At 43.0% G+C, this 12,002-nt stretch overlaps 1 protein-coding gene across 1 annotated transcript in view; it reads left to right on the top strand.

Annotated features, from left to right (window-relative positions):
- The window catches only part of CDS2 (CDP-diacylglycerol synthase 2), a 58,805-nt gene extending 47,450 nt beyond the window's left edge, over nucleotides 1-11,355 (top strand). Inside the window, exons 6-13 of the mRNA XM_008062796.1 lie at nucleotides 1,014-1,072; nucleotides 1,671-1,753; nucleotides 4,768-4,855; nucleotides 5,314-5,382; nucleotides 6,259-6,411; nucleotides 9,168-9,287; nucleotides 9,715-9,818; nucleotides 10,078-11,355. Of these exons, the coding sequence (XP_008060987.1) occupies nucleotides 1,014-1,072; nucleotides 1,671-1,753; nucleotides 4,768-4,855; nucleotides 5,314-5,382; nucleotides 6,259-6,411; nucleotides 9,168-9,287; nucleotides 9,715-9,818; nucleotides 10,078-10,210 (809 nt within the window). The 3' untranslated portion in view covers nucleotides 10,211-11,355. The remainder of the gene's footprint in view (nucleotides 1-1,013; nucleotides 1,073-1,670; nucleotides 1,754-4,767; nucleotides 4,856-5,313; nucleotides 5,383-6,258; nucleotides 6,412-9,167; nucleotides 9,288-9,714; nucleotides 9,819-10,077) is intronic.
- Nucleotides 11,356-12,002: the final 647 nt, after the last annotated feature.

Here is a 12,002-nt window from a genome sequence, read left to right as displayed (position 1 = left end):
CCTCAGCCTTCCAAGTAGCTGAAACTACAGCCGCGTGCTACCACGCCTGGCTAATTTTTGATTTATTGTGGAGATGAGGTCTCTCCAAGTTGCCCAGGCATATCTCGAACCTGTGGGCTCAGGCAGTTCACTCACGTCAACCTCCCAAAGTGCGGGATTACAGGCTGAGCCACTGAGCCCGGCTGGCAAACTTTTTCTTAAAGCTTCAGATAGTTAATATTTTAGACTTTGGGTCTCTGTTGTAACTATGGTCATGCATCACTTAATGATGGAGATTTGTTTTGAGAAATATCAGGTAATTTTTTTATTGTGCAAACATCATAGAGTGTACTTACAGAGACCTAGATGATATAGCCTTCTACTCACCTGGACTATATGGCATAGCCTATTGAGCTCAGGCTACAAATCTGCACAGCCTGTTACTGCACTGAATACTTAGGTAGTTGTAACACAATGGTGTGTATTTGTGTATCTAAACATAGAAAAGGTAAAGTAAAAATGTAGTATTATAATTTTATGGAACCACTGTGGTATATGCGGTCTGTCATTGATCAAAACATTGTTATTCAGCATATGACTGTTCAGTTTTGCCTTTGTAGCTGACGACATCTGCCATTTGTAGCTCGAAAGCAACTGTAGATGATATGTAAGCAAATAGGTGTGACTGTGTTCCGATACAGCTTTTTTATAAAAACAGGTAGCTGGCTTGACCATTGGCCCCTGTTCTAGGAACAAAACATCCCTAGCTGATGAACAGTGACCTAAATTGAGTGTGGTTTACATGATTATAACAAATTGCCTTCCTTTTATTGTCTTGGATGAGTTATTTTTTCCTTGTGACTGTTTATCTGGATTACTAGCTTTCCTCCCCTGGGCTTTGAAATTGTGCACTGGTTAGCTGCTGGGAAGAAATTATCCAAAGAACCACTTAGTACAGTTAAAGGAAGTGAGTCAGACAAAGATAAATGCAGAATGTAATTCATTTTTTCCTTTCTTTTTTGTCTTCAAACTAGGATTCTGCATGTTTGTACTGAGTTTGGTCAAGAAGCATTATCGACTACAGTTCTACATGGTAGGGGAAATGTCATGTGTGTGTCAGAATTACTGGTTTAAATGAAATTCTGCAGAAACTCAACAGAACTTTCTGTGACAAGTCAAAACTCTGGAATGCAGTCTGTTCTGTATGCATGAAGAACATGAAGGAGGGGTGCCCATTTATATTTGGTGGCTCTGCGTTAATATAGATCCAGTCACTTGTTACTTAATGAGCAGTCTCTCTACTAGGACCCTTTGGGTGGGTTACAGGTCAGACTCAAGCTGAAGCTTCAGACATGGTCCACAGATGTCCTGTCTGGGACATCACTTAGTACCAATCATTCCTTGTAGCAACTTGAGAACATCTCCTTTCTGAGTGCCCTGAGTGCTCAGTAAACACTAAGGAAATAGAGCACAGAAGGGCTCACTCAGTAGTGGGCCATGTGGTCCCCCTGTTTGATGGGGACTTTGATTGGGGGGGGGACACAGTGACCTGTTCTGTACCTTTTCACTTCCAATAAGTCAGATACAAAAGCAGATATTTTTCCTGTTCCTCAGCAGTTTTCTATTTGGTATTAATTCTTTGAAGTTACTTTCGAGGTAAACTGATAGTGTTTATTTTTCTTCTTGTGCAGTTTGGCTGGACCCATGTGACGCTACTGATTGTTGTAACGCAGTCACATCTTGTTATCCACAACTTGTTTGAAGGGATGATCTGGTGAGTGATGTTAGTGGTAGGAGTTTCCCTTTTATTTTGTGGATGTTTTTGATGTATAGGTAGGCTAAGAACCCCTGCCTTACCTTCCAGACAAGTGGTTCTCATGTTGAGCTGCATCATACTCACCTGCAGGGCCAGTTACTACAGATGCTGGATCCTGGGTTTCTAATTCAGGAGATCTGGAATAGGGCCTGAGAATTTGAGTTTCCAGTACATTCACAGGTGATACTGATGTTTCTGGACAGGACCCACACCCTGAGAACCACTGTTCTAGACTAGTAGGTACAGGGATGTTTAAAGCCTCAAAGGCATTGCAAAATGTATGGCAACAAATTTGAAAACTTGGAAGAAGTAGTCATGATTTCCTGACAAAATGTATACTAAAAGTCATGAAGAATAAAATTTGAATTGATCAATATCTATAAGAGAACTTAAGATTACTTAAGATTTCATACTTGGAAAAAGAAATAGGACCAAATGGGTTAACAGCTGACTTTTTAGCTAATCTTCATTCCAAAGCTGGTAAAAGAGGGAAAAACAGGAATTATAAATCAATCTCTTCTTAAAAAAATTATATTAACTTTTTATATATATATATTTTTAATAAATAGAGATGGGGGGGTGAGTCTCATTATGTTGTCCAGGCTGGTTTCAAACTTCTAGTCTCAAGCAATCCTCCTGCCTTGGCCTCCCAAAGTGCTGGAATTTCAGGCATGAGCCACTGCACCCAGCCTTGGGTGGATCTAGCATCTTTTATGACTATAGATAAACCGTTCTAAATAAAATGTTAGCAAATAGAGTCTGACAATGTGTCAAAGAATAATATGCTTGTACTGAGTAGATTTTATACCAGATATGTAGTGGTTTCAACAGGAAATCTATGAGCACTGATAGAAATCAGCAGGTCAACTAAAGAAGCTAGATGATCTTAGAAGAAAAGTAAAGGCATATCCTAGTGTGTATAAGAGATAGGTTCTTTTTTTTGTTTGAATTGGAGTCTCACTCTGTCGCCCAGACTGGAGTGCAGTAGCTGCTTCCGGCCACCGCAGCCTCGACCTGCTGGGCTCCGGCAATCCTTTCACCTCAGCCTTCCAAGTAGCCGGAATTACAGGCATGTGCTACCACGCCCGGCTGATTTTTTGATTTATTGTAGAGATGAGGTCTCGCTGCCCAGGCGGGTCTCGAACCCGCGGGCTCAGACAATCCACTCACCTCAGCCTCCCAAAGGCGCGGGATTACAGGCTGAGCCACTGAGCCCGGCTAGAGATAGGTTCTTAAATATTGTGGTTAAGACCTCAGACTTGGCTGGGTGCAGTGGTTCATGCTTATAATCCCAGCACTTTCGGAGGCCGAGGCGGGAGGATTGCTTGAGCCCAAGAGTTCAAGACCAACTTGGGCAACATAGCGAGACCTCATGTCTATTAAAAAATTTTAAAAAATAGCTATGTGGTGGCATACACCTGTGGTCCCAGCTACTTGGAAGACTAAGGTGGAAAGATCAAGACTGTGGGGAGCCATGATTATGCCACTACACTCCAGCCTGGGTGACAGAGTGAGACCTAGACTTAAGAAAACAAATAAAAAATCCCAGATTATGGCTCTATTTCCGGATCTCAGAGTTAAGATACAGTGTAATTTAACCTTCCTCCTAAGGAATAAATTAGTAAATATACGTGAAGTGCTTAGAACTGGGACTAGCTCATGGTAGCCTTAGGCATCATTACATTTAAAATAGTTATAACCTGGGGAGACAAGTAACTCTTCTTTCAGTGTTTTTATTAGATGTTTCTTAAAAGTAGCATACGTTAAGTCTTCATCTTCAGGGCTGAACATACCACTTGGTTCTGCAGTGAATAGTATTAAAATCTCCATAATTGTTGGTTTTCAGATTCAACCTAGAAGACGTAATTATAGTTATAGAGCAGCAATTGTGTGCTAGGGGCCTTGATACAGTAACTCATGTTGTGGGCTTTGGGGTGAATGGAGTAGGGAGGGTATAGATGCTTTAATTCCTTCTCCTAACAAACAAGAAGTCAGAAAATACTGCCTATAATCAATGGGCCAGGAAACAGAGGATTGTGTTTATGATATTATGTTAAACCTAATAGAAGAGCTTACAAGTGTTAGAGAGTGAAAAGTGAGGGAGGTCGTGCAAGTGTAGAAACTGTCTCCTTTTTCATGATCAGGGAATGATCAGATCTGCAGGGGAAGGGGCAGAGAAGAAATCTAGCAGTGTATTTGGAGGTTTTGCTCTCAGTGTAGTCCTTGGGAAAATAAACAGTGAATAAGTAAATTATGAAACAGACATAAAATATTTAATTAATTTTTTTGAGTCAGAGTCTTACTCTGTCACTCAGGCTGGAGCACAGTGGCACAATCATGGCTATTACAGCCTTGACCTGCTGGGCTAAGGTGAGCCTTCCAAGTAACTGGGACTACAGGTTTGTGCCACCACACCCAGTTAATTTTTTTTTTTTAATTGTAGAAATGAAGTCTCTCCATGTTACCCAGGCTTATCTCAAACTCCTGGGCTCAGGCAATCCTCTTACTTCAACCTCCCAAAGTGCTGGGATTGCAGGGATGAGCCACTGTGCCCAGCCATTATATGTTATTTAGAATTATGATGATAACCAGTAGAAGAAGAAAAATTAGAGACTATTAAAAGTGATTATTTTGGGGAATGGAGATAAGGATGAGGAAAAGAACGAAAATTTACAATTAAATTCATATGCTTGTGCACATATATTACTGTATCATGAAAAACCAAATGACATTTTACAAATTGCCACCTTTATTTATTCAGTAATCATTCAGTAGCATTTGAATGTCTGCTGTGTGCCAGATACTAGTTATGGCCTTCCTGTTATTTTCTTTCTTTTTAACTTATTCCTTAATGGGTTACAAGTACAGTATGTTTTAGGCTGTTTTGGTACTAGAATTATGAATGCATTGTTTTGTGGACTCTGTCAAACATCATCATGGTTGAGTTGATCCTCACTTGATTTCTCTTCTAGGTTCATTGTCCCCATTTCTTGTGTGATCTGTAATGACATCATGGCCTATATGTTTGGCTTTTTCTTTGGTCGGACCCCTCTCATCAAGGTAAATGGATGATCCTAATATGAAATACCACCATGAGGAGAGGGTAGGTTGGCCTGGAAGACAGAAGCCATTTAGTAGTGTGTATTGTGGCTGTCTTTAAGTCATCCTGGGAAAAGACTGGTAATGAAGACAACTCTTAAAAAAAAAAGAGCTAATAAAATAATTTTACAGACTGTATAGGCACACTTTTGGGACTTTGATCTGGATTTGAGTGTTGCCACTTAATTAGTGTATAGCTTTATAATATAATAAAAATATTTGAATGACTGTAATAGAAAGGAGACCAAAATGGGATTATAAAGCAGGGAACAAGGAAACCATGTTTGGGTGAATTTTAGAAGGTAACATGCTTAGCAGAATGGGGGTTTTTTGACGGAAAAGTTCTGAACAAGTGATCGTTGTTTCCAAAGCTGTAGTTTTTAAAATGCCTTTGCTAAGAACTTATTCTTTGTCCACAGCTCTCCCCCAAGAAGACCTGGGAAGGCTTTATTGGGGGCTTCTTTGCTACTGTGGTGTTTGGCCTTCTGGTAGGTGGTGGCTTCAGACTGAGTGGGGGAGGAGATGGATAGAGGCCTCTCACCACCTTCCACAGCCTGTCCAGGGCTAGAGAGCATCTCCTGAGGCCAGGACCACTCTCTTGCTGAATGGGGTACCTTGCTCTGAAGAGGAGCATGGGCACCTAGGCCGTCCTTTAGCCCCCAGCTTTCCAGCAGGATCTTGGCATTTGGGAAGTATGGCCGTGTATGCCTTGTATACCCTCTTGTGCTCGGGCACAGTGACATCAGCAGGCAGTGTTCTAGTCAGGTGTTTGATGTTCCAAGGTCAGGGTGAGGGCACCCGAGGTGAGATGAGATGTGCCACTTCAATCCAGGTTTTCTCCTACATGTGCCCTGCCTAGAGGTGGGCAGTCCTTTCCTGCCTTTTCAAGAGCACCATTTCCTGCTTCTGCCCCTCAGGATGGTCTCCCTTCATCAGTGGCCCTCGGTCCTCACTGCCCCCAGCTTTGTTACTCTCTAGCCTCCTTCCTCCTGGGATCTGCCCCATCCATGACTTTTCTCCAGTTATTACTAAGTTAAGAAGACCCAAGGAGAGTGAACCCTAGCCCCTGACATGGGGGACTCTTCTTGTAATCCCCCCCCCTTTTCCTTGTAATTCTTTGCCCCAGTTCCTTCAGGTCTTTTCTGGATTCTTTCAGGGCTTGGGTGTCCATGTATGAGATCTGAGTGGGTTGTGAACGTATTTTTTTAAAAATTCAGGTAAAATACACATGTGGCGAAACATGAACCTCTGAGCACTTAGCTTGCAGTTAGCAGAGTGCTAGGCACTGTGAGAAACATGGCCAAACCAGGTGCCTGCGTCTAGGCTGGATGGCTGGAAACTGTCTGTCTGTTCTTCCTCCTCAGCTGTCCTATGTGATGTCTGGCTACAGATGCTTCATCTGCCCTGTGGAGTACAACAATGACACCAACAGCTTCACTGTGGATTGTGAACCTTCGGACCTGTTTCGCCTGCAGGAGTACAACATTCCTGGGGTGATCCAGTCCATCATAGGCTGGGTATGTGCCATTCACATGGGGCGAACAGCCTTCTGACCTCAGTTGGACAGTGACTACAAATGGAACAGTCCCCCTGCCACTTGCCCACTAGAAAATTTGGCTTCCTTCCTCCCAAAGCTGTAAGCCCCAGGATTGCTCAAGCCAGGACAGGGTGAGGGCGGGAGGAGCCCTGTTGCCTCGTTTTAGATCATGTAGACGGTGGTTCTCCAGGTGTGTTTTCTGGATCCTTGGAGCACCAGGAGATCCTTTTAGAGGGGTCTGTGATGTCATAACTAGACTGTGTCATCTGCCTTTTCCAACGTGTTAACATTTGCGGTGAAACAGTACAAAAGTAGTGGTGGTGAAAACTGCTGGTGCCTTGGCGTGAGTTAAGGCAGTTGATCCTTAGTGCCACATGCTTGCAGTACAAACAGACCAGTAGCTCTCACCAACGTCTTTGATGAAATGTTATTAATGTTATTAAGTCTTGACCCTTGCATGCACACCTTTTTAATACTCTGTCTACTGAAGTGGAAAGTATGTGTAAAACATTTCTGCTACATTCAGAAGTGCAGTACTTACCCAAAGAGAAAGCACGTGTGCAGTTGTTTGAGTTGTGAGCTGAATTAGCTGCTTTTTTCTGGGAATGTAATTTTTACTTGAAAAGAACCAACGAATGACAGTTTTTTGGACTTGAGTATTTGGCAGACATTTTTCTTGAAAATAATGAATGAAATGTGTCACTTTAAGGAAAATGACAGTAATTATTACCAATGATAAAAATTTGGCTTTCAAATGAAAATTATAGTTTTGAAATGTATGAACTGCCACTGTGAGCTCAACAGCCTCCCAAGACTTAAAGGCTTTCTGATGAGATCTGTGGTGATTTTAACATATGACATTTTGATATCATGTAATGGAATGTGTCTACATCTGGAAGATTTACATAACTCAGTGAACCAGTATTTTCTATGGTGTTACACAGTCATGTGCGGGTGAAAGAGCTGTACAAAGTATAAGACAGATCAATAAATTTTAATGTCAGAGTACAAAAAGTCCATCAATAGGATTTCAGATTCCACATTGTACCTAACGATTAAGAAATGACTACCTAGCTGAGCTCGGTGGCTCAGCCTGTAATCCCGCGCTTTGGGAGACTGAGGTGAGTGGATTGCCTGAGTTCATGGGTTCGAGACCTGCCTGGGCAACTTGGCGAGACTTCATCTCTACAATAAATAAAAAAAATCAGCTGGGCATGGTAGTGCGTGTCTGTAATTCCGGCTACTTGGAAGGCTGAGGTGGAAGGATCACTGGAGCCCAGCAGGTCAAGGCTGCAGTGGCCGCACTCCCGGCCACTGCACTGCACTCCACTCTGGGCGACAGAGTGAGACTCTAACTCAAAAAAAAAAAAAAAAAAAGAAATGACTACTTGTCAGGTTCTGGGATAGATAGTGTCAAAGAAGAATGCCCATGGTGATCTGAGAAGACTACTAAAATACTTTTTCTTTTTTCAACTGCAGATCTATGTAAGGCTAGATTTTCTTCATATATTACCACCAAAACAACATATTGCAACAGATTGAAAACAGAATACCTTCATGTCTTCCATTAATAAACTAGAAAGTAGAGATTTACAACAATGGAAAAAATATATAATTAGTTTCTTTTTTTTTTGAGTTGGAGTCTCACTGTCACCCAGACTGGAGTGCAGTGGCCGCTCCTGGCCACCGCAGCCTCGACCTGCTGGGCTCCGGCGATCCTTCTGCCTCAGCCTTCCAAGTAGCCGGAATTACAGGCATGCGCTACCACGCCCGGCTGATTTTTTGATTTATTGTAGAGATGAGGTCTCGCTGCCCAGGCGAGTCTCGAACCCGCGGGCTCAGGCAATCCACTCACCTCAGCCTCCCAAAGGCGTGGGATTACAGGCTGAGCCACCGAGCCCGGCTTATAATTAGTTTCATAAAGAGTTATTTCTGTTGACGTGTAATAAGGCTGGGTGGTGGTTCATTTAGTGGTTGATATAACAGAATACTTGGGCTGACCACTGTGGCTCACACCTGTAATCCTTTGGGAGGGTGAGGCAGGAGGACTGCCTGAGCCCCAGAGTTTGAGACCAACCTGGGCAACATAGTGAGACCTCGTCTCTACAAAAAACTAGCCAGGTGTGATGGCATATGCCTGTAGTCACAGCTACTCTGGAGGCTGTGGTGGAAGGATTACCTAAACCCAGGACGTTGAGGCTGCAGTGAGTTGTGATTGTGCCACTGCACTCTACCCTGAGTGACAGAGTGAGACCTAGACTCAAAAAATAAAATAAAATAACAGACTACCCAAAGCAGGTAATTTATATAGAAAAAATGTTTGTTTAGCTCATGGTTCTGCAGGCTGGGAAGTACAAGAAGCATGGTGCCAGCTTCTGCCTGGCTTCTGGTGAGAGTTTTTTGTACTGCTTCATATAGCGTGGCAGAGAAAGTCAAAGAACGACATGTGCAAAAAGGTAAAATCCAGGACTGTCCTCACTTTATAACAACACACTTTCACCGGAACATTCCCATGAGAACTGATCTAGTCTCTTGGGAGCAAGGACTCACTCCATGCCATGAGAAAGGCATCAGACCATTCACGAAGGGTCTGCCCTCATGACCCAAACACCTCCTGGTAGGCCCCACCTCTCAAGTCTACTGTACTGGGGATCACATTTCAATGTGAGTTTTGTGGGGACAACTCAAATCATAGCCTGTGTGCACCCTGACTTTTACTTCATTTATTCTTCTCAGAAAATAGTCCGGATGTACCCCTTCCAGATTCACAGCATTGCCCTCTCCACCTTTGCCTCACTCATCGGCCCCTTTGGAGGTTTCTTCGCAAGTGGATTCAAACGGGCCTTTAAGATCAAAGTAGGAAAACTTTCTCCTCGGTTCTTTCATCTCACCCCCTCCTCACCTGTCTTCTTTCTTTCTCCCCCTGCCTCATCCCATCAGTCACAGCCCCCTTCAAAATACCAGGCTATCTACCCTGGTGATTAATGTGTGCTCTTGACCCATGCATTGAATTTAGGTGGGTTAACTACAAAATATGTTGCTTCCAAGAAAATGCAATTGCTAGTTTTCAGTTTATTTGTTAACATATCTTTCTTCAAAAGAATCTTTTGTAATTTAATAAAATTGTGTCCTAATATAGCCTTGCCATTAGATTCAATATTTCTAATATTCTGTTTCCCCCAGCTACTCAGGACAGTAGCCAGACATTGGGGTGGGACTGTTAGGCTGGGATTTAGTCATTGATTGAGCCCAGCATCACCCATCCTTCTCTTGCCTCTAATAGGACTTTGCTAATACCATTCCTGGCCACGGAGGCATTATGGATCGCTTTGACTGCCAGTATCTGATGGCTACCTTTGTCAATGTGTACATCGCCAGTTTCATCAGGTATGGTACCTTTCCATGTGAACCAAGCTGGTAGATTTTTAAATATGCGGCAAATCTAAAATTTTGGCTGCATCCAAGTACCAGCGAAAAGCATCCCAATATGCATACAGCCTTCAGTTGTTACTGCTTACAGGTTTTCTGAGGCCCTCTTCCTGCTCTTTGTTAGTGGAGAATCCAGACACCAGAGCACCACTTGGATAATCAGCCCTGGAAGCTTCCAGGACCCAGCTCAGTGCTGTTTCTTCACATTCTTTTCCAGGGGTCCTAACCCAAGCAAACTGATTCAGCAGTTCCTGACCTTGCGGCCAGATCAGCAGCTCCACATCTTCAACACACTCAGGTCTCACCTGATCGAGAAGGGGATGCTGACAGCTGCCACGGAGGACGAGTAGGGACCACCCACGGCCAGGAGAGCAGGAGTAGGACTGAGCAAGGGGCAGGTCTCCAAGGCACGCCCAGCTGGTGTGACTTAGACAATGATGAGGCTTCAACTCACTGTTTTTTTTTTTTGGTAGGATGCTTTTTATTTGTGGGTTCAAAAAAATCTGTATATACAGTATATTGTTTGTGATTTGGGTTTTGAGTAAACTTCAGCTTTGAGTTGGAAAGAAGTCATGGCAGTAAAACCATTTGGGTTTTTTAAACAAACAAAAGTGTTTAACAGTCTGGAAGACAGTGTTGCCCAGCTCAGGAGTGTCTGCTTGGTGGTTCCAGCCTTTATCAGTTGTACTGTTTCTGGGCTCAGTCAGACACAGACGTTCATCTGTGTCCAACCAGTTCAGGGGCTCCCCAACCTGTTCTGGGGACACAGCTTGGATGTCTTTTCTGAACTGGAGAGCTTTCACCTAGTGTTTCCTAGCAATCCCTGCTTGGAGCTGTGGGAGGGTTGCCTTCTGTAGGCCAGAAGAATGGAGGCTTATTAATCAGATAAGCATTCTATCCATGTGGACATCTTGCAGAGTGTAAATAAACTCTGCTTTATGATATGGTTTTACCTTCCTTTATCATGAACTGAAAGAAGGTTTCAGTTTTTGTTTTTTTCAGAAAGCACGAAAAATTATTTATAATAGTCTGGAGAAAAACCACACTGTAATATTTCAAGTGTCTGCAGTAGAATGTACTGTACCTGAGCCCTTGCCCCCATGTGTAGGCCGCAGTATCTTCTGTCAGCAGTCCAGCTAACTGTGTCTTTTCAGGGACAATGTCGTTCATGTCTGTGCTGTAGTCTTGCTGCTGCTGAATCCTCCCCGGGGGCTTTCCCATGAGGCAGGGAGCCAAGGGCTTCTCATTCATGCACCCTTTGCCTGAACACCCATGTAGCTGCTGTGTTATGTATATATGACTTTTAAGGGCAGTGTGTGCTATGTGTTTGTTTTAAAAGTCACTTATTTTTTATAGTAATTTCGATTGCACCATGACTTCTTCACTGAAACCACAAAGACCTGCTTAAAACTATGGAAAACGTAACCTGATTAGAAGCTTGACTATTTTGAAGATTAAATGCATACTTTTATATAATGTGACCGGTTTAAATGTAGTTTGTATTTTACTGGGGGACCTTTTTTGTTGTTGTTTGCATCAACTGTGGTATTTTTTTTTTTTTTTTTACCTCCCTATATATAGGGATGAGATTGACTTTGGGAAGATCAATTAGTTCTCGGTCAGGTCAACAAGCAATGGAGTGCGGGAGAGAGAACTTGGTGCCTAAATGTGTTAAGTTATTCCGTGCCATGGTTGTTTTCATTGCCAATGAGGATGTAATGATTTGCTCCAGCACCTTGGTCTAGTGCTGGTTTGTGTTGTTTTGTTTGTAAATTAGCCTCAATACTTCAATGAAAGCTCACTGTTAGCCCAGGTCTCTGAAGCATCCGGCAGAGGGCAGAGCCCTGAAAGTGTGTTTCAGCTCACATGTCACTGCGTGACCTTCCCACATGTGTGCAGGTGGAAGTGACTTCTTTCCTCTGAACCTGTACTTCCATTTTAGCCTTGTGGCTTTTCTTGTTCAGCTCCAAGGTCTCCTTAAAAGCAAGAGTTTCAATCCTGAGTATGTCACTCTCAGGGGCCTCATTTTTGAGCTGTCTTTTAATTCCACTCTTCTGTAATTCTGGCTGAGCAAATTCATGTCGCTAGAGGTTCTTCTGGGAATGTCTAGTGCCACAAAAAGGAAGCATTTTCTGACCTTTT

This window comes from Carlito syrichta, unplaced genomic scaffold, assembly GCF_000164805.1.
Source record: "Carlito syrichta isolate Samal-C Ts95f unplaced genomic scaffold, Tarsius_syrichta-2.0.1 Scaffold305831, whole genome shotgun sequence".
Lineage (NCBI taxonomy): Eukaryota > Metazoa > Chordata > Mammalia > Primates > Tarsiidae > Carlito > Carlito syrichta.
The sequence above is the reverse complement of the archived record's forward strand: the minus strand, read 5'-3'. Positions and strand labels throughout refer to the sequence as shown.